At 41.2% G+C, this 22,131-nt stretch overlaps 1 protein-coding gene across 1 annotated transcript in view; it reads right to left on the bottom strand.

The window, feature by feature from the left end:
• LOC311040288 (membrane-associated guanylate kinase, WW and PDZ domain-containing protein 2-like) overlaps positions 1-22,131 on the bottom strand; it is a 323,523-nt gene that overhangs the window by 6,507 nt on the left and 294,885 nt on the right. The window contains exons 17-22 of the mRNA XM_084050480.1: positions 20,316-20,567; positions 16,917-17,102; positions 13,420-13,741; positions 9,078-9,309; positions 8,213-8,365; positions 1,034-1,172 (exon numbers count right to left, since the gene is read on the bottom strand). Of these exons, the coding sequence (XP_083906606.1) occupies positions 1,034-1,172; positions 8,213-8,365; positions 9,078-9,309; positions 13,420-13,741; positions 16,917-17,102; positions 20,316-20,567 (1,284 nt within the window). The remainder of the gene's footprint in view (positions 1-1,033; positions 1,173-8,212; positions 8,366-9,077; positions 9,310-13,419; positions 13,742-16,916; positions 17,103-20,315; positions 20,568-22,131) is intronic.

Raw genomic sequence — 22,131 nt, 5'->3', positions numbered from 1 at the left:
GACAGAACAGTTACACTACTGTTAGTCATGATAGAAGAGATTGAAAATGAGAACACTACAGGAGAAATATTAATAATATACAGAGGATATAGCATGAATGAAGATGCATGCCTGAGTAAGAGTAAACAGAATTGTTATCAAGAGCTATAGTGACTGTAAGTTAGAAGACAGTGAACCGAATACAGTTGGACCAAGAGCTGAAAAGGTCCTGGAGACAGACCAACCCGATCTCACACGACTTAGTATACATTGCACGGAGGTGTCATTCCGTGCATAGACAACTGGAAAACCCCAAAATCCGTGTATAGCCGCCTTGCATCTCCCCCATTGTGACTAAACAGTGGCGTGCACAGACATTTTGAGGGGCAGGCGCTCAAGTAAATTATACTTTTTTTGTTTACTTGGTCTGCTCTTTTTTCCCTCTACACCCATACCTCTTTGCCAAAAAGACAAAAATAGCAGATCTACAAGCTCACAACGCCTCGCGCTGCGAGGCGTTGTGGGCTTGTAGATCGGCTATTTTTGTCTAAAGTTCTCCTCAGAAAAGGGATGCTAGGTTTCGAGTGGTTATGGTAAAAAGAAAAATCATATCACATAAAGATTTGGCGCACCCCCTGTAGTAACTCTGAGGACCCCCTAGGGGTCCCGGACCCCCTGTTGAAGACCCCTGCTGTAAACTGGAAAAAAAGGGAACTTCTGCCCTTTTTGGGAACTAAACCATTTCGGAGGCACGCAGTCTCAAGGGAACTGTCGCCAACGTCGCGACGTTCCCTTGAGCCTACTCAGCGCTGTTTGAGTTATGTACCGATAGGCACAGAATCGTACATTTTGTTGTAGGGACTGCTCTGCTTCCGGGTTGCAACTGGTTACGCCCACCGTGGGACTCGCCGTACATATGCACAGATTTTCAGGTTTTCTAGGCGACTATGCACGGAATTACGTGCACTGGATCCGTGCAATGTATGCTACATTCTGTGAGGTCAGGCTGGACATACAGAGAGAGCGAACAGGGGACATTGAGGTGATTGCTTACCATACTCTGGGACCTGTCCTGTACCCCTCTTGAGGAGCAGACGGACACGCCGCCCCCCAGACTTGATCAGCTCAATGGCCCTGGCATGGGTCATGTCTCTGGTGCTTTCTCCGTTGATCTCGATGATTTGGTCCCCAACCTGAAGGAGGGCATTGGAAGGTGAAGTGTGCGTGTCCATGACGACAGGATATAGGGGCTCAAAAGGACAATGTGAGCGAATATCTATTAGAACAGTGGTTTTCAAATTAGGGTCCGGGGACCCCCCGACGGATCCTTGAGGGGCGTTCCATGGCGTCCCCATGCTAAATGATTGAATATAGCATCAACATCAGTTTAACCACTTTAACCTATTTCATACTTTGTCTATTTGAAAATAGCCGATCTGCAAGCTCACAACGCAATGCGACATGTTGTGTGCTTGCAGATCGGCAATTTTTTAACACATTCAAAACATCTTGAAACATTATGTGACAAATTTGGAATATCACGTCGTTATTGAAAACCTTTTTCGCCCAATGTAGCCAAGATATGGACGCCAGGTTGAAAGTGTTTAATGAACTCACATTTACATTAATTCATTTTAAAACAAAAGAAAAGGAAAATAGCAATTACAAGTTCACAACACGTCGTGTGGCACTGTGAGCTTGTAGTTCGGCTATTCGTCATTCAATGAAGTATACAGGGCTTATAAGTGGTTAGCCACTTCTTAAACCCTCTATACTTAGTGAACCAAACCTGAGTTGGCTCTGTACTTGGTCTGTTCTTGTTTCCTTCTACATCAAATCTCTTCGCCAGAAATAGCAGCAATGGGGGGCGCTAGGGTTCAAGTGGTTAAACGCTATTGTGTTGCTGAGCGCATCCGGCAAACAGCCATGAATAATAGCTGAATGCAAGAATATCAATTACGAGCATGTTTAGGTGGGGTCGCATTACATGAGCTTCACAAACTGAATGCACAGAAACACATCAGTTTAACCCTTTAAGACCGGGAACGCATCTGTGTCATTTTAAGATTTCTTTGGCTCTATAAAAATAGCAGATATACAAGCTCGTAGCGCGGCACGAGCTTGTAGATCTGCTATTTGTTTTTTAAATCATGAAAATGTGTGCAAATCTTTAGTTTGAATATATATATACTTTTTTAAAGCGAAAGTTTTTAACTCAAATCTTTGCTTCTGGGGATTGCAATATTTTCAATGGTTTGCAAACTGTTTTCATGTCAAGGACCCCCAAAATAATATGTATTTGTCCGCGGACCCCCTCCCATCTAAAAATATTTTGTTCCAGGGACCCCCAGAAGCAAAGATTTGAGTTAAAAATGATTTGCACAAATTTTCAAGATTTTTCTAAAAATACCAGATCTACGAGCTCATAGCGCGGCACTCGGTGCCGCGCTATGAGCTTGTATATCTGCTATTTTTGAATAGCCCAAATAAATCTTAAAATGACACACATGCGTTCCCTTCCCGGCCTTAAAGGGTTAACAATGACAGACGTTATTTTTTAACGTGACAGAAGCGAGGTAATTATCTCTCTGCAGGTTCGAGGTGTGCACAGCACATATTAATTAGGCAATTAATAAGCCTCATTAAATGCGGATGACGATTTAGCATCAGTCAACGATTTACTGGCCTTCTCAGCGGCTTCTGGAAAAGGCTAATAAGCATTCCTATTCCTAGCCACAAATAGGTGTCCGTTATAATTAATCTCAGCCTCAATTTAAACGTGTCATTTGGATGGAATTAAGGCAGACAGCTTTTCTATAGGGGGGGCCAGACACTTATTATTACAAGACCTTGCGGAATACAAATATCCTGATCAACTAATTGGTACAACTAAAGATTTGGAAGATAGATTTAGTTAGTTAGTTTTGTTTTATTTTTCACGTCATCTTTTGTTATTTTGTTAGTTTTAGTTACCCAACCGCAGTGGTGGAAAAAGTACTCAAATGTTTTACTTAGGTAGACGTATCAATACTGCAATGTAGAAGTACTCCGTTACAAGTAAAAGTCCAGAATTAAAAATTTGCTTGAGTAAAAGTACAAAAGTATTGATATCAAAATGTACTTAAAGTACCAAAAGTATAAGTACGAAATTGTTTCAAAATAGCAGATCTACAAGCTGACAACGCGTCGCGATGCGACTCGTTGTGAGCTTGTAGATCGGCTATTTTAAAATAGCCTAGGTATAGAATAGGGCTGAAGTGGTTAATGTATGTTTTATAATATAATGATTTATATCTGCAAAGTAACCAGTAACTAAAGTTTTCAAATAATTGTAGTGGAGTAAAGGTACAATATTTGCCTCTGAGATGTAGTGGAGTAGAAGTAAAAGTAGAGACAATTGGAAACACTCCAGTAAAGTAATAGTACCTCAAAATTGTACTTAAGTACAGTACTCGAGTAAATGTACTTAGTTACTTAAATGGTAAATGGTAAAATGGTGCATTTATATAGCGCTTCTATCCAAAGCGCTTTACATTGATTGTACTTTACACCACCGCCTAACCTAGACCCCAATATAGTGTGGAACATCACTTCACATCACAGTCAAGTAAGCTCAGTGTCGTTGTGTTCCACATACTATAACTACACAGCCTTTTCCTTTACGTTGAGGTCAGGTCACTTCCCCTGACATACACAGGGAAAAAGGTCAAAGCGAAGCCTTCCTCCTTTCTCCAGCCTTTCTCACTTCCCGGCCCTTCAAAATAATGGACCTGGTCCTGACTTATATGGGGAGGAATCACCCAAGAGAGAGGCACAGAGTGTGCCAACCAATTACGCTAACACATGGAGGAATCCTCTGCTAACGGCTGGTGTAATTTCAAAGGGGAGTCTGTGTGGAGTGGACTAAGAGTGTGTTTGCGTGTGTGTGTGTGTGTGTGTGTGTGTGTGTGTGTGTGTGTGTGTGTGTGTGTGTGTGTGTGTGTGTGTGTGTGTGTGTGTGTGTGTGTGTGTGTGTGTGTGTGTGTGTGTGTGTGTGTTGATTAGGTGTCATTACAGTGGTCTGAAGGAGAGGTAGGAAGGGAAGATGGTGCACTCATTAATTTGCCGTCTGACAGCAGACAAGAGCGTTCTGTGTCTTCATCTTTAACTCATTAAGACCGCGGGGACGCGTCTGTGTGTCATTTTAAGATTTCTTTGGGCTATTCAGAAATAGCAGATCTACAAGCTTGTAGATCTGCTATTTTTGGGGGGAAATCGTGAAAATGTGTGTGAAATCTTTGAATATATTTATATTTCTTTAAAGCGATTTTTTTTACTCAAATCTTTGCTTCTGGGGATTCTACAAATGTCTTCTAAATTCTAACAGTTAAAAAAAAAAAAACTTATGTTGCTATATATCTGTGGTGCTCAAACCTTTTCATGTCAAGGACCACCAAAATGATATGTATTTGGGCGTGGACCCCCATCTCAAAATGTGTTGTTCCAGGGACCCCCTGAAGCAAAGATCTGAGTTAAAAATGTTCGCTTTAAAAATATACATATTCAAAGATTTGCACACATTTTCACGATTTTTCAAAAATAGCAGATCTACAAGCTCATAGCGCGGCACTCGGTGCCGCGCTATGAGCTTGTATATCTGCTATTTTTGAATAGCCAAAGTGTAAAATATTTTTTAGCTCAAATCTAAAAATGACACAGATGCGTTCCAGGTCTGAATGGGTTAAGAACGGAGGGCGAGTGGGAAGGATAGTTGAACGGAGGGCAAGTGAACTGCACACCGAGGAGTCTGCAGTGGATATTGGGTTGACCTTGAGGCTGCCTCTTTCGCAGATGATAATCAAGTGAGAAGAGTGAGCTTCTACACCGCAAGACGTCGAGGCTTAAGAGGATTTCTGTAATTCTTTCACAACCCAGCCACTGTTCAGATAATAAAAGAGGATTAGCCGTTATTAGTAGCACTTATTTAGTATTTCTCACACAAGCAATGGGAGGTGCAAAACACCAGTGCTTTTTCTTGGTTTCAGCACTCACTGCGACAAACAATACCCTAGCCTCCTAGCATTGTTAAAAACCTGATTGGATTGCAGTCGGTTCACGGTAGCTTGAAGGACAAATACGAAAAACCTTTTCCTCTTTCATAAACCACTTTATGAAGAAATAAAAGAGATTGAAATTCTAAATGTCGTTGTTTGCCATTAGACATCGTTAACTGCTCTTAGTTGCCGAGTGCATTGCAAGGTCACACAGCTGTTGAATGCTTTTATAACGATACGTCACTGTTATGTGACTTTTCCTACATAAAGAGTTCTTTGCAAAGTAAACAACCTTTTAGATCAAGGCGTTTTAGAAAAGGGGTTTTAACCCATTAAGACCCCGGGAACACGTCTCTGTGTAACCACTTAAACCATTATTTTACACTGCTATTAAAAAATAGCAGATCTACAAGCTCATATGAGCTTGTAGATCTGCTATTTTTGAAAAATCGTGAACATTTGTGCAAAATCTTTGAATATATCATTTTAAAGCGAACATTGGTCAAACATTTTGTTCCAGGAACCCCCAGCAGCAGAGATTTGAGTTACAAATGTTCGCTTTGAAAATATATATATTCAAAGATTTGCACACATTTGTCAAGATTTTTGAATAGCCCAAATAAATCTTAAGTGACACAGAGGCGTTCCCGGATTCAATGGGTTAAATTACCAGACATAAAGCAGACTTCTGCATTATTATGAGACTGTGCGCTTCGCAAACCTATTCAAGAAGGTACAGGGAGCTGTTTTCTAAACCAGCAATGAATACAGCATCGCTACTATAACGGCTAGTGACAGGGCTTTCAAATCCTTTTTCAGAAAAGAGGAAGAGAAAAAAAACACCCGCCGGTTTATTCAGTCGCTTCAATTCAATTATGTCTCTATACAGTAGTTGTTATACTGGCGTCAAAACCATATAATTAGGGCCGGGGTTGAAACCAGCGCACGAGCGATCGAGCTTGAGCTGGGCTTATCAGTTCAACATCAGAGGCAGCGCAGCAAAAATCAGCAGTGGTGGAAAAAGTACTCAAATGTTTTACTTAAGTAAAAGTATCAATACTGCAAGTAAAAGGCCTGTGTTCAAAATGTTGCTTGAGTAAAAAAACAAGCACACAACGCGCCGCGATGCGACGCGTTGTGAGCTATTTGTGAGCTATTTGTTGTGAGCTATATTTTTCACACACACACGTTGTGAGCTATTTTCAAATAGCCTATGTATAAAATAGGGCTAAAGTGGTTAATGTATGTTTTATAATGTAATAATTTATATCTGCAAAGTAACTAGTGACTAAAGTTTTCTAATAATTGTAGTGGAGTAAAAGTACAATATTTACCTCTGAGATGTAGTGGAGTAGCAGTAAAAGTATAGACAATTGGAAATACTCCAGTAAAGTAAAAGTAACTCAAAATTGTGCTTAACTCATTCACTGCCAGACTTATTGCCGGCCGCGTTTGCCCACTGCCAGAGATTTTTCATTGAAAGAAAAAAAGTCCTCAGGAGCTGAGATACAGAATTTTTAAGCTTTAAGTTAACAAGGAAGTGGATGGGAGTCTTTTCCTTCGAAAAATCATATCTCCTTGGTCTTTGGGTCAAAAAAATAAATAAATAAATAAATAATTGAAAAATTAATAATTACGTTTTTTACGTCTGTGGCAGGTTTGGTAAACGGGAATAATTACGTTTATTACGTCAGTGGCAGTGAATGAGTTAAGTACAGTACTTGAGTAAATGTAACTAGTTACTTTACACCACTGAAAATCAGTGCAGCAGGACAGAGAGAGAGAGCGAGAGAGCGAGAGAGAGAGAGAGACTACAGTACAGTGCCTTCTCCTCTTCCATTTCGTGCAGGGCACCAGGTCCAGGCCCACTGGACTGCATCGGGGGGGGGGGTTGATGCAGTCCGGTGGGCCTGGACCAGCAGGGAGTGTAATGTGGTGTCCCAGGGGTGGCATTTTGCACGCACATTATCTTTGACAGGTTCATTACAGATAAGGAATGTACGGCAGAAGGCCAGGCCATCAGCCCAGGAGTCCGAGATTGGGGAACATGTGTAAGATAGACAGAGAGAGAGAGAGAGAGAGAGAGAAAGGGCAAGAGAGAGAGAAAAGAAAGGTTGGGGTTGAGGGTGGTGGTGCGCGACGATTGATCAACAATCCGCTGCAGTAATCCTCCCCTCCAATGTCTGTCTCAAGGCTGTGAGATAAATGGCCCGACTAACACACACGTGTAAAGGTTGTTTTCAGTGGGAAGGGAGCGCAGAGACAGTAAATCCCGCCCACTACATTTGATTGGGTAAAGCGCGGCCTGCTTCCTGATCTGAAGGCACGCCCACTTGTAAGCTAACGCGCACACGTTCCGAACGGGGCTCTCTTGAGAGGTTAACACTGGTATGACCAAAGAAGTGTGCAACTAAGCAAACCTGTCTTTATGTTGACCTTGCAAAGTGATAATCTGTTTGAGCTATTATTTACAGAATGTTTTGCTGTTAGTGGAGATGAGTTTCAGATGAGTGTCTTGGTGTGGGAACTCGGGGGGGGGGGGGGTCCTCTCAGTTATTTGAACATATTCTTTTATTGGGGAACCCGGGCCTGAAATGAGAGCTGCTGCTTTGATAGCATCAGACAACATCCAGAGAGTTGCGTGCACTGTAATCCAGAGCGATAAGAAAGAGCCTAACGCTGGAGAGGGACGTTTTAGCACCAGTACAGCAAAGCAGTGTTGATTTCGTCGACTAAAACTGTGACGAAAAATGTTCGTCGACTACCTTTTTTCACTGACGAAAACTAAATAAAAACGAAATAAAAACTAAGCTATGATGACTAAAACTAAGCCTAAATATATTGACAATTTCGTCAACAGATAAAAACTAGACTAAAATGTTAGTGAGGGACGAGTGGAGAAGAGATCCAGTAGAACTAAAAGACAAGTCATTTAATGTTTGGTTGCACTCGGAGCTTGCAGATCGGCTATGTTCAGCATGCAACCAAGTGTAAAATCAGCCATTAAGACGCCATCACGGCACCGCCAACATACATTTTAGTCGACTAAATCAACTGTAGATTTAGTCGACTAAAATCGCATGATATTTAGTCGACTAAAACTAGACAAAACCTAAAACCTTTCAGATGACTCAAATATCTGCTATTTTGCTGTCAAAACAAACACTGCGGCAAAGGAGGGGAACATGCCCGACACCCACCCTCATCCTCCCGTTGCGGATAGCGGGCCCGTCCTCCGCCAGGCGCAGGACAAACAGGTCCATCTTGTACTCCCGTCCTCCGCGGATGCTGAAGCCAAAGCCTTTCATACTCTTCTCCAACTCCACCGTGAAGAAGTCAAAGTCCTGGGGAAGCTAAGGCAGTCGAAAAAACGGTTAGAAGCCAGACTGTGTGTAAAGCATTTTAAATATTCATCCGATGTTATTATATTCATGATCAAATGGGTCTAGGAGCAGGACTTATAGAGACAATGTGTAGTAAATCCAGTGGTGGAAAAAGTACTCAAATGTTGTACTTACTGTAAGTAAAAGTATCAATACTGCAATGTAGAAGTGCTCTGTTACAAGTAAAAGTCCGGAATTCAAAATTTACTTGAGTAAAAGTACAAAAGTGTTGGTATCAAAATGTACTTAAAGTACCAAAAGTAGAAGTACTCTGACATGTTTGAAAATAGCCGATCTACAAGCTCACAACGCGTCGCGATGCGACGCGTTGTGAGCTTGTAGATCTGCTATTTTTCTAATGGCCTATGTATGAAATAGGGCTAAAGTGGTTAATGTATGTTTTATAATGTAATCATCTATATCTGCAAAGTAATTAGTAACTAAAGTTTTCAAATAATTGCAGGGGAGTAAAAGTACAATATTTGCCTCTGAGATGTAGTGGAGCACAAGCAAAAGTGAAAATTGGAAATACACTCCAGTAAAGTAAAAAATATGTCAACATTTTACTTAAGTACGGTACTTGACTAAAAATGTACTTAGTTACTTTACACCGCTGAGTAAAACTAGAGGTTACGTACTGTATGTAACCCCAGTTTTCTTATCTCCAAAGTAATATACTTACTACTTGAACGGCTGGAGGGATTCGGTAGTCTGGGATGGTGAACTGCCTGGTGTCCGGCGACAGCTGTCTGTAGTCCAGCAGGGGCGGGTGTCTGTAGTCCAACGTGGGCGGCTGCCTGTAGTCTGCGACGGGGGGGTGGCGGTAGTCCACCGGCGGCTGCCGGTAGTCCGTGAACGGCGCCTGGCGAATGTCCGGCTTGACGTCCTGTCTCGCCTTCACCTCTGACCTGTAACTAACAGACCAATCATATCGAGGGGTTGATTGTCGGTGCGCAATGTGTCGTACGATGGAGTATACATTACCCAGTGCCCAGCTTATTTATGGCAGTTTGGCTCCGAGTGCCACAGACAAAATTCATTGTAAAAAAAAAAGCGCTTAGGAGCCGAGATACAGCCTTTTAAAGTAAGAAGTTAAACAAAGAGTGAATGGAGCAGAATATTTTCAAATCATGATATCTTGGGTTCTGAACATTAAAAAAATATATATATATGATTTGTTTTTTTTACATTAACCACTTGAACCCTAGAATTCCTTTTCTGAGGGGAACATTAGCCGAAACTGCGAGGCGTTGAGAGCTTGTAGATCGGCTATTTTTGGCAAAGAGGCTATAGGTGTAGAGGGAAAAAAGAGCAGACAAAGTAAAAAAAAAAACTTTAATCTGAAACACAATTTTATACAATATAGAGTAGGGAGTCCCTGCTTCATCTCTCTCTCAGCTAGGGGGTCCATGGCCTGAAAACATTGAAGTTTTTTTTAAAACATTTTTTTTTTCTTTCTTAGACGTCACGTGGCGCTCAGGGCGCTCAGGCCACGTGGCGTCTTAGACGTCATGTGGCACTGAATGAGTTAAGACCTGGAACGCATCTGTGTCATTTTTAGATTTGAGCTAAAAAAACATTATTTTACACTTTGGCTATTCAAAAATAGCAGATCTACAAGCTCATAGCGCGGCACTCGAGCTTGTAGATCTGCTATTTTTGAAAAATCGTGAAAATGTGTGCAAATCTTTGAGTATATTGTTTTAAAGCGAACATTTTTAAGTTGAATCTTTGCTTCTGGGGGGTCCCTGGAACAAAACATTTTGAGGGGGTCCGCGGCCAAATACATATACATTTTGGGTGGTCCTTGACATGAAAAAGTTTGAGAACCACTGATATAGAAACATACGTTTTTCAGAATACTGTTGGGATTTAGAAGACATTTGTAGAATCGCCATCGGGTCTTGGGGTTGGGTTAAGCAGTTCAGTATAATTTGTGTGCGCTTCATTGTACATTGTAAGGATAACGCCTCCAGCTGACAAACTGCTTACTGCAGGTTACTCCTGCACCTGCTGTCACGGTGATGGCTTGTTTAGGTTCATAGTACAACCATAGACATATAAAAGGTAGACGGCGCGATGGATTCTGGGGCTGTATGTCACCGCGGGCGCCATATTCTGGAGGGGAACTCATAAAGGGCATGCGCAGCAGCTTGGAACTTGCCTCGAGTTATATTTTATGCAACTCCGCCTGGCGATTGAATGGCCAGTAGTCGCGATTGTGGACCTCTCACCTCAACACAGGGCAAAATCCCCTGCAGCGTCCGTGGAAGACATGTGTACCCCAGGGATAGGGCTATACGCTCCCACATGAAGAGCCATGCTAAGAGGAAATAACTGCCTGTAGTGTCGACTCTCTCGATTTTTTATCCCACGATTTTTTGCAACCCATTTTTTCACCCAATGCCAATTGCCTAAGCTGTAATCCTGGGCGCTACTCTCCCTCTGCCAGCCTGGGGAGAGCCCCGAACTGAGCTTAGGCCTCCTTCAACGTATGAGGAGTGAGCACGCCGCTTCTTATCACCTGACAGGGGGGTTTCCCCGGTGGGACGTAGCGCGTCGAAGGAACACGTTATTTCCAACCAGTTCCTTTCCCCTCCATCAAGCGCCCCGGCTGACCAGGGGGAGGCAGCATAGGGACCAGGATTACTGCATGTTTTTTTGTGAGGGTACCTACCCCTAGGGGACAACGGGGTATGGGCACCCACTGATGACACACAGCGTCCCCTGCGGGAATCGAACCCGGGACCTTCTAGCTGTGAGGCGACAGCGCTACCGACGCATGCGACAGCCTTTGAACACTCTTGAGTGGGAAATCAAAACTGTTTCCTCTCACGCGCATCACATGAAATGTTTATAGCAGTAAGAAAGTCCCTTCAGTGGGTGATGACGCATGCTGCTACGCACGAAAGAATTTGGACCCGACCTGTAAATCTGGAGGAATGGGCAATGACACTGTCGATTTTTTGGGAGGGCCCTCTGTTTCTGTTGTTAAAACATTGAACATACCTCTATAAAGAAGCTATGCAAGTAAATATTTTAGTAGTTCTTACAGAGTTACAGTAAGTGATGTTATGGAGGAAACTGGGAGAGAGAGGGGAATGGAAAAACAATAGAAAGAAGAGAGTAAATGGTGAGAAAGAGTAAAAGATAGAGGTGGGAGTGAAAGAAGGCGGGAGAGAGAAGAAGATATCACTTGTGAGAAAAATGGAAGGGGACAGGGGATTAAGAGCACAAGAAGAAAATGAGACAGCAGGTGGGAGAGAGGGAGAGAGAGAGAGTTGGAGAATTGAAAGAGAAATGGTACTGTATAACTCAACTGTTTTCCCAGTGTTTTCCCCCAGATGTAGACTGCTTTATGAAAGCATGACACTGCATCATAGGATCAAGGCAATCTTACAGCTGAACAAAGCCTACGGCACATTACGATGATGACAGGAGCACTTACTGTGCACTCAAGCCTTAGAAATCACATCACAAGCACTTAATTACCAACTCGCATCAAGTGGCTAGTCTGAAAGTTTGTTAACAATATTACAACAATATTTCCATAGAGGAAATGGTTGCTACATGGTTGCTACCCTGTCATCTGATTGACTACCACCCAGACTGAATGACCAGCTCAGCGTTTCATGGACAGCCTTTAGATTTTGATTTATTTTAACACATTGAGTGCCAATGTGTGTGTGTGTTTTTTTTTTTAAAAGGGCGCTCTAACACAACTTAGGAATGATCCTGGGACAATTTAACTCATTCAGTGCCAGACATATTTCTGGCTGTGTTGTCCCAGTGCCAGAGCCAACAATTAATTGTAAAAAAAAAGTGCTCATGAGCCGAGATACGGCCTTTTTCAGTAAGAAGTTAAACAAAGAGTGAATGGAGCAGCACATTTTCAAATCATGATATCTTGGGTTCAGAACATTTCCCCCCCCCCCAAAAAAAACAGTAAAAAAAATGTTTTTATTTTTATTTTTATTTTTGATGACGTCTTAGACGTCACGTGGCGCTCAGGGCTTAACAATGGCGATAAAAACGGACGTTTTAGACGTCATGTGGCACTGAATGAGTTAAAAAGGAATGGACGAATGTGACGTCATCCCAAATAAACGGACGTGCCTCCGCCCCAATGATGGGATCTTGAGAAAAAGGTCCATATCTCCATTTTTTTTTGTGGTCAAAACAAGCCATTTTTCGACGGGCGATCTCTCTGCAATGGCGGATCGCGGTAGAAATGTTATCGATCCGGTCGTTAGACGGGACCCTCGGCCATCGCCCAGACACGGTTTGTTTACATCCAGGTCCTCGTTGTGGGCCTCTGCAGCTCTAAAAAGATCGCCAATAAACGGTTAAAAAAAAACGCTGGCACTGGCTGTACCCTGTTTTAAAAAAAACCTCTGGCACTCAATGTGTTAAATAACAAAATGACAAGGCAACAGGCAGGGCTCTAATGTGTTTTGGCCAGTTGTGGAAAATGTAGGCTCACATGTTTTACTTAAGTAAAAGTATCAATAGTGCAATGTAAAAATACTCTGTTACAAGCAAAAGTCCGGAATTCAAAATTTACTTGATTAAAAGTACAAAAGTATTGGTATCAAAAATGTACTTGAAGTACCAAAAGTAGAACGTATTCATTGTGCAGAATGTCCCATTTCACAAGTTTTCAAATGCATAAAAATCTTTTGAAAACAGCAGATGTACAAGCTCACAATGCGTCGCATCGCGACGCATTGTGAGCTCGTAGATCTGCTGTTTTCAAATGGCCAAAATGTATAGGGCTGAAGTGGTTAGTGTATGTTTTGTAACAATAATCAAAATCTACAAAGTAATTAGTAGTTTTCAAATAATTGTAGTGCAGTAAAAGTACAATATTTTATCTCTGAGATGTAGTGGGGTAGGAGTAAAAGTACTGAAAATTGTAAATACTCCAGCAGAGTAAAAGTTCCTCAAAATTGCACTTATGTAAGTACTAGCACTTGAGTAAATGTACTCGGTTACTTTTTTACACCACTGCTTTTGTGCCTTACCTGTTCTCATGGATGTAGGTCTGGGGAGGGGCCGTGGCAGGCGGCTGGGTCACAGGACTCTGGTGAGGAGGAACGGGGCTGGGCTGGTGGGCGACCATGTTGTTGGGGCCGGGGGTCTGGCTGACAGCTGGGGGGTTGCTGGGGGGCTCGGTCACTGCCGGGTGTGGAGAAGGAGCAGCAGGGGCCGCAGGACCGGGCTGATGCTGCGAGGCCGCAGTGCCAGGCTGCTGGGTCTGGGTCTGGGCCGGGCTGTGCTGCTGCTGGGTCTGGGCCACGGGGCTCTGTTTCTCAGAGCTGGGTGCTGACGGGGGGTTGCTCAGCTCTGGGGGTGATACGGGTAGAGCGACAGAGAGAGAGCATTAAAGGGATATTTCACTTTCAAAATAAATTTGGGTCATTTTATCGTCTACTCAGGCTTTTGTGAGCCCCCCAGACCGTTTTTAAGTTGCTTGATTCAGTGTTTAGATATTTGATATTCATTTTATCAGACACGCCCCCTTCCTATACAAACCCATTATAACTTCAAACTCCATTTTTAACGTGTTAGATTCATCAAAAACACCCCTCCTTGGTTCTGGTGACTCACCCTGCCCTCCTAATACGCGAGGGGGCCGTGTTTTTTCGATAACTTTTTTTCATTTATTTTTAATATATTTTTTTGAAAATGAAAAAACAAAAAATACAACAAAAAATGTAATGAAAAAAGCAATTAAAAAAAACACGACCCTCTCGCGTATTAGGAGGGCAGGGTGAGTCACCCGGACCAAGGACGGGTGTTTTTGATGATTTTAGTTTTTGAAAGCTTAAGTAGACGATAAAATGACATGAAAAAGTTTTTCTGAAAGTGAAATATCCCTTTAAACAAAAAAAAGAGTATTGTTAACGGCAGCCAGAAAAATGCATCACAATTAACTGGTTGGGACTGCTTCCTCCGACCCCCGAAACAATGGTTGAATAAAGTCAAAGAAATTAAGAGATTCTTACCACATGATAAAATTCCCAAAAATGTGGAAAGAATCACTTATTTGGTGAGGCTACAAAGTGAGCAATTTACCTAAAAGTGGACCCCTTTGAATGCATCGAGTTATGACACGATATGTCGTAACGATATCATTTTATAAAGAGATTTGTATTATGTCTGTAATTTGATAGGCTGAATGTGCGGCATTTGTGTATATATATATATATATATATATATATATATATATATATATATATAACAAAAAGAGGACTCCTGCACATCCAAAAAAAAAACGTTGGAGGTGCAAGTCTAGTCAGCAGGTATATAGAATATAAAAAAGGGGATGAACCTTCAAAGAAGGGACTGCACACTCCAGGGAACAGAGATGGACAACTTACTATTGCATAAGTATTTTATTAGCACGACACGTTTCGCCGTGAGCTTCGTCAGGTGCTATACAAATAGTAAAGTATGTATAGCACCTGACGAAGCTCACGGCGAAACGCGTCGTGCTAATAAAATACTTATGCAATAGTAAGTTGTCCATCTCTGTTCCCTGGAGTGTGCAGTCTCTTCTTTGAAGGTTCATCCCCTTTTTTATATATATATATATATATATATATATTGTGATACAGTGTATGTGTGAGGATATATATTGTACATTCTTCTGTTCTATTCATGTTTATATATTTCTCTTTGATTCCTTCTGATTCCCCCTTACCCCCCCTTTTTCCCCCTTTCTTTTTCTTTTCTCTTTTGGTCTTTTTTCTTTTGCTTTACTTTTCTTATTCTTCTTTTGTTGCCGCTGTCTCACTAGGGAGACAATGTGAAATACTGTATAGAAAGACTGTATGGTGAATATGACTATTATGCATAAATGTATTGTCTCTCCCGATAATAACGACAATAAAAACCATAAGTTGCAAAAAACAACGACAAAAAGAGATCCTTGCGCGCAGCATAGGAAGAATCACGATGATACACAATTACTTTAACCCATTAAGACCGGGAACGCATCTGTGTCATTTTAGATTTTTTTGGGGGGCTATTCAAAAATACGTACCGAGTGCCGCGCTATGAGCTTGTAGATCTGCTATTTTTTTGAAAGATTTTGAATATTTGTGCAAATCTTTGAATACATATATTTTTTGAAATAACATTTTTAACTCAAATCTTTGCTTCTGGGGGGTCCCTGGAACAACATATTTTGAGATTTTGAGGGGGGTCTGCGGCCAAATACATATAATTTTTAGGGTCCTTGAGGTGAAAAAGTTTGAGCACCACTGATATAGCAATTTACGATTTCAGAAAACTGTTATGATTTAGACATTGTTTTTGAATCTCCCTCGGGTCTTAATGGGTTAAGGTTCTTTTGTAGTGTATTATGTGCAAAAATACGGTTTATTCATGATGTATCAAATTCCCTTGACCATACCTCCTCAAAGACACAGAGAGAGAGAGAGAGAGAGAGAGAAAGAGAGGGGGTGACAGAGGGAGAGAGACCCATACAAGTGCATACATAAAGATGACAACGACTTTGCACAACTCCACAAAACAAAAGTCATAAACCTTTGCCTATCTTACATATTGCAGTTGCCCTCGTCTAATATTTGTGTCTGTGTATATAATTGTTGCACAAGGTGCATCTGTGCAGTGGTGCAAAGTAACTAAGTACATTTACTTAAGTACTGTACTTAAGTTTTAAAAAAAATGGTATTTGTACTTTGCTTGAGTATTTCCAATACTTTTACTTCTGCTCCACTACATCTCAGAGGCAATTATTGTACTTTTACCCCACTACAATTATTTGAACATTTTAGTTACTAGTTACTTTTCAGATATAAATTATGATATTATGAAACATACATTAACCACTTTAGTCCTATTTTAAACATAGGCTATTTGAAAATAGACGATCTACAAGCTCGTAGATCGTGTGAGCTTGTAAATCTGCTATTTTCAAACATTCAAGTACTTTTACTTTTGGTACTTTAAGTATATTTTGACGCCAACACTTTTGTACTTTTACTCAAGTAACATTTTCAATTCCGGACTTTCACTCGTAAGAAGAGTAGCTTCTACATTGCAATATTGATACTTTTACTTAACCCATTAAGACCTGGAACTGTGTCATTTTTAGATTTGAGCTAAAAAGCATTATTTTACACTTTAGGCTATTCAAAAAAAATCGTGCTATTTTTGAAAAATCGTGAAAATGTGTGCAAATCTTTGAATATATATATTTTTAAAGCGAACATTTTAACTCAAATCTTTGCTTCTGGGGGGGTCCCTGGAACAAAATATTTTGATGGGGGTCCGCGGCCAAATACATATAATTTTAGGGGTCCTTGACATGAAAAAGATTGAGTACCGCTGATATAGAAACATACGTTTTTCAGAAAACTGTTGAGATTTAGGAGAAATAGTAGAATCGGCTTCAGGTCTCAATGGGTTAAGTAAAACATTTGAGTACTTTTTTCCCACCACTGCATCCATCGTGCAGGGCTCAGCACAGTCACCCCGCAGCAACGCTTACCTTCCTGCGGTATGATCCTCAGCGTGACGTTGAGGCCCGCGTCCTTGATCAGCTTGACGATGTCGGCGTGCGGCATGTTGACTATCGACTGGCCGTTGACCGCCAGGATCCTGTCTCCCACCTTCAGCTTGGCGCAGCGGTCCGCCGGGCTGCCCTCGATGATGCGCCCGATCTTATGGGGCACGGCTGGCAAAGGATTCACAAGTCAAAAAAAAAAGCACACACACACACACGCGTACTGTACATGCACACGCGCAGGCGGTAGGAAATATTGCCTTGCTCTCGACTGACTGACTGACTATTCTCTCCGTCTCTGCTATTTTGCTATTCCAAACCCCCCCCACCCCCCACACACACCCCACCAACCCAAGCTTACGTAAGCCAGCTGGTGTTTTTTTTTGCATGTGTGTGTGGGCGAACTTGCACTGAGGCTCACCGCAGCCATACTAGAGATCTGTGAGAATGGCTTATCGTGGGAGGGTATACATAATTGAGATGGAGGGGTAAGATGTTAAAGGAAGAGGTGTTTTCAGTTTTTAACCGAGCCGTGACCCCTTCCGTCAGCTAACTTTAGTCCTCCCTGGTACTGCACTCATCCTGAAGCAGTGTGGTGGAACAAGTACTCAGATTTTGGACTTCGGTAAAAGTAGCAATACCCACAGTGTAAAAAAATACCTTTTCTTTTGTAATTGTATTCTGTGTTCAAAATCTGACTTAAAGGGTAAGACCACTTTGTTAGAGGTTTGGGTTGTGTAGTTACCTTGCCATGATCTAACTCCAAAGGTGGGCAAGAAATCAAAAATAATTGCTCCATTGATTAGAAATTGATAATTCAAAATATGCTCCTCATTGACTTACATTGTACGGTAAAACAGATCTCAAAGTCACTCTTTTAGCACATAAACAAACGCAAGCAAAGTTGATTCAGACAATATAGAGCATCACCAAACCCAGTACTGTTTTTTTTTTTTACAAAAATGTCAACTTCCTGTTGATTTTGCCATTTTTAATAAGTAGAAAACCCGGACTGGATCGGTGGATCCGGATTCAGATCTTCAAATAGTAAAATCAACAGGAAGTTGACATTTTTATTAAAAAAACAAACAGTACTGGGTTTGGTGATGCTCTATATTGTCTGAATCAGCTTTGTTTGGGTTCATTTATGTGCTAAAAGAGTGACTTTGAGAGCTGTTTTACCATACAATGTAATTTAATGAGGAGCATATTTTGAATTATCAATTTCTAATCAATGGAGCAATTATTTTTTATTTCTTGCCCACCTTTGGAGTTACATCATGGCAAGGTAACTACACAACCCAAACCTCTACCAAAGTGGTCTTACCCTTTAAAGGGATATTTCACTTTCAAAAAAACTTTTGGTCATTTTATCGTCTACTCAGGCCTTTGTGAGCCCCCCAGACAGTTTTTCAGTTGCTCGATTCAGTATTTGGACATTTGATATTCATTTTATCAGACACGCCCCCTTCCTATACAAACCCATTGTAACTTCAAACTCCATTTTAACCATGTTAGATTCATCAAAAACACCCGTCCTTGGTTCTGGTGACTCACCCTGCCCCCCTAATACGCGAGGGGGCCGTGTTTTTTTAATACATTTTTTCATTTATTTTAAATATATTTTTTTGGAAAATTAAAAAAAATAAAATACAATAAAAAAATAAAATAAAATAAATGAAAAAGATAATCGGAAAAACACGACCCCCTCAGGCATTAGGAGGGCAGGGTGAGTCACCAGAACCAAGGACGGCTGTTTTCGACGAATCTAACATGGTTAAAATGGAGTTTGAAGTTACAATGGGTTTGTATAGGAAGGGGGCGTGTCTGATAAAATGAATATCAAATATATAAATACTGAATCGAGCAACTTAAAAACTGTCTGGGGGGCTCACAAAGGCCTGAGTAGATGATAAAATGACCAAAAGGTTTTTTGAAAGTGAAATATCCCTTTAAGTCAAAGTACAAAAGTGTCAGCACTAAAATGTACTTGAAGTTAGCATTAGTAAAAAGTGCTCATTGTGCAGTATGGCCATTTCAGAATCAAATGTATCATGTTATTGGAATATCATTAACCGCTTAAGCCCGATTTTATATTTAGGCTATTCCAAATCCGTTTGATGAATTATTAATAATCTAAATCTGTCACTAATGCTGTCAAATAAATGTGGTGCAGTATGAAGTACAACATTTCCCTCTGTGATGTATAAGTATAAAGTATCAAAAAACGTAAAACCTCAACTAAAGTAGAAGTACCTTCAAATTGTACTCTCGTTAAGTGCAGAACCCGAGTAAATGTCCTGAAGCCATGTAAGCGGTTATTTGAATTGCTTCACAATGATTTAAGACAGTGTTGTTTTTACGTCAAGGACCCCCAAATCCACACAAATCAGCCCGCGGACCCCCATTTGAAAAGATATGCCAGGGACCACCATATAAGAGAAGATTTTTTTTACAGCTATAGCAGTGATTCTCGACCATTTTCATCCCCCGAGCGATAGGGAATTAATTCCCTTTGGCTTTGCGGTTAACCCATTAACTCATTCAAGCCCAGTTTATGGAATTTTGGCTCTGAGTGCCACAGCCAAAATTCATTGTAAAAAAAAAGTGCTTAGGAGCCGAGATACAGTCTTTTTCAGTAAGAAGTTAAACAAAGAGTGAATGGAGCAGCAAATCTTCAAATCATCATATCTTGGGTTCTGAACATGTTTTTCAAAAAAAGAAAAAGAAAAACGTCTTAGACGTCCAGTGGCACTCAGGGCTTATTCCAGTGGCACTGAATGAGTTAAGACCTGGAACGCATCTGTGTCACTTTAGATTTCTTTGGCTATTCAAAAATAGCAGATGTACAAGCTCATAGCGCGGCACCGAGTGCCACGCTATGAGATCTGTAGATCTGCTATTTTTGAAAAAATCTTGAAAACATTTTTCTTATATTTTTTTCAAAAAACTGTTAGGATTTAGAAAACATTTTTAAGAATCGCCTCAGGTCTTAATGGGTTAACTCATTCACTGCCAGACTTATTGCTGGCCGCGTTTGCCCACTGCCAGAGATTTTTCATTGAAAAAAAAAAAGTTAACAAGGAAGTGGATGGGAGTCTTTTCCTTCGAAAAATCATATCTCCTTGGTCTTTGGGTCAAAAAAGAAAAAAAAAAAAAAATTGAAAAATTAATAATTACGTTTTTTACGTCTGTGGCAGGGTTGGTAAACGGGAATAATTACGTTTATTACGTCAGTGGCAGTGGATGAGTTAAGATGTTGGCTTTCCACGTGGGAGACCCGGGTTCGAATCCCGGGCGTTACAGTTATAACGAATGAAGAACAACCCATGACGCGTTAGTAAGGTAAATGACTCGAGAAGTCAACGAAGTCAGAGGACTCACTGATGGCCGCGGCCGCCTCGGGCCGGTTGAGCGAGCTGATGATGACGAAGCCGAAGCCCTCGCTCTCCTTCCGGTTGATGACGACGTCGCTGGGCTGCGCGTTGGGGTTCGGCGCTCCGTCCGACGGCGCCGCGCCGCCGGCCACCGGGGTGTGCGCGCCGGCGCTGTTGACGTAGGTGTAGTCACTGCGCGGGGAGCTGTGCTGAGTGGAGGCGGACCCGGGGCTGCGGCCGTTCTCCGAACAGGGCTCGCCTGGCGAAAAAGAAGGCAGAGAGAGAGACCATGGGAGACACTGTTTTCAGGCTGTGATCACAGTGGTGTGAAGAAACTAAGTACATTTAGCTAAGCACTGTACTTAAAGGGGCCACACCATGAATTTCATTTTTTTAACATTCAGTCATTCATTCTCATTTCAGAGATTTTCAGAATGGGCGTGTCTGAACAGGCCATTTCAGAATGGCAAGACAAGTGACATCACTTGCCTTGACATTGCATTGATGATGGCCAGACAGAATTGCTCAGTAGCCCCCCCCCCCCTGCCCAAAAGGACGTTTTGGTATTGCAGCTGAAAAAGCTTGGAATGACAGACAGTCAGATTGTGAGAGAAAATATCTGGATGTTTTTTAGGCTTACAACCTGTTTAAAACGTATTAGGGGGCAATATTTATATCGTCGGTGTCCAGCCAGGACCAGCTAACTCCATTTTCAGTTTTTTTTTTTTTTTTTCATAAATCAAGGCTATTGAACACCCTTTAGGTCTGTGTAAAATATCAAAACATTTGAACCAATGAAAAGTATTAAAAAGCGCCTCTGACGAAAACTCCCAACTCCATTGGATCCTCAAACTGTCCGTCAAAAACAAACAACTCCCCCCTCTCCTCTACAGCGCTGCTTTTCAACAGCATGAGTAGAGCGCGTTGCGCAGTGAACGAGGAGGAGGACCATGTAAACAAGCTCCCCGTAGTCTGTTAAAACTATGCAGTGTACCTGTTTATCAAACTTAGCACTGACGCTAATGTTATGAAAACAAGTAATTATATTTCTAAAATCTATTAAGTGTTTAATGAGGAGAGCAATGTGACAAGAAGAAAGGCGTTCATAGCATTTCTGTCGCGCTATTCTACTACCTCTTTGCAGAAGTTATTGTAATATTTAAAGTCCTGTTTATTATTGTAGGCCTATATAATAAGTGGCATGAAGCATCAGGGCATTAATTCACACGTTGTTGTGATGCATTGTGAGCTTGGAGATCCATTGTTAGCTTTTGAGAATTTGTACCCTTTTGAAACCTCTCCCTCAGCAGCGAGTGGAGCTACTGTTGTTTGGACACCTAACTCCACTTCAGCTTGATTTCTGCTCGTCTGAAACTGCTAACTCCACTTGCGCTGGGTAAAGTGTTGATTTACCCGCGATTTGGTTAAAGTGTTGATAATATAATGACACATGCAAGTATCTGACAATATATAAAGTCACTATACCAACTTTGATGAGGCAGTATTGCTTTGTTTTAAAAATACAAGGTTTTCTTAATTTCCTGAAAAACGTATATTTTGTTTTTGCGTTTCCTGAACAATGAGCGTTTTGGAGTTAGCAGTTTCTGGCTGGACAGCAGAGATATATAACATATTTTTTTTAAATTCATGGTGTGGCCCCTTTAAGTACAATTTTGAGGTATTTGTACTTTACTTTTTCAATTTCCAATACTTTTATTTCTACTCCACTACAACTCAGAGCCAAATATTGTACTTTTACTCCACTACACTTATTTGAAAACTTTAGTTACTAGTTACTTTGTAGATTTTGATTATTATTACAA

The sequence above is a fragment of the Gymnoscopelus microlampas genome, assembly GCF_963454915.1.
Source record: "Gymnoscopelus microlampas genome assembly, chromosome: 23".
Taxonomy (NCBI): domain Eukaryota; kingdom Metazoa; phylum Chordata; class Actinopteri; order Myctophiformes; family Myctophidae; genus Gymnoscopelus; species Gymnoscopelus microlampas.
The sequence above is the reverse complement of the archived record's forward strand: the minus strand, read 5'-3'. Positions and strand labels throughout refer to the sequence as shown.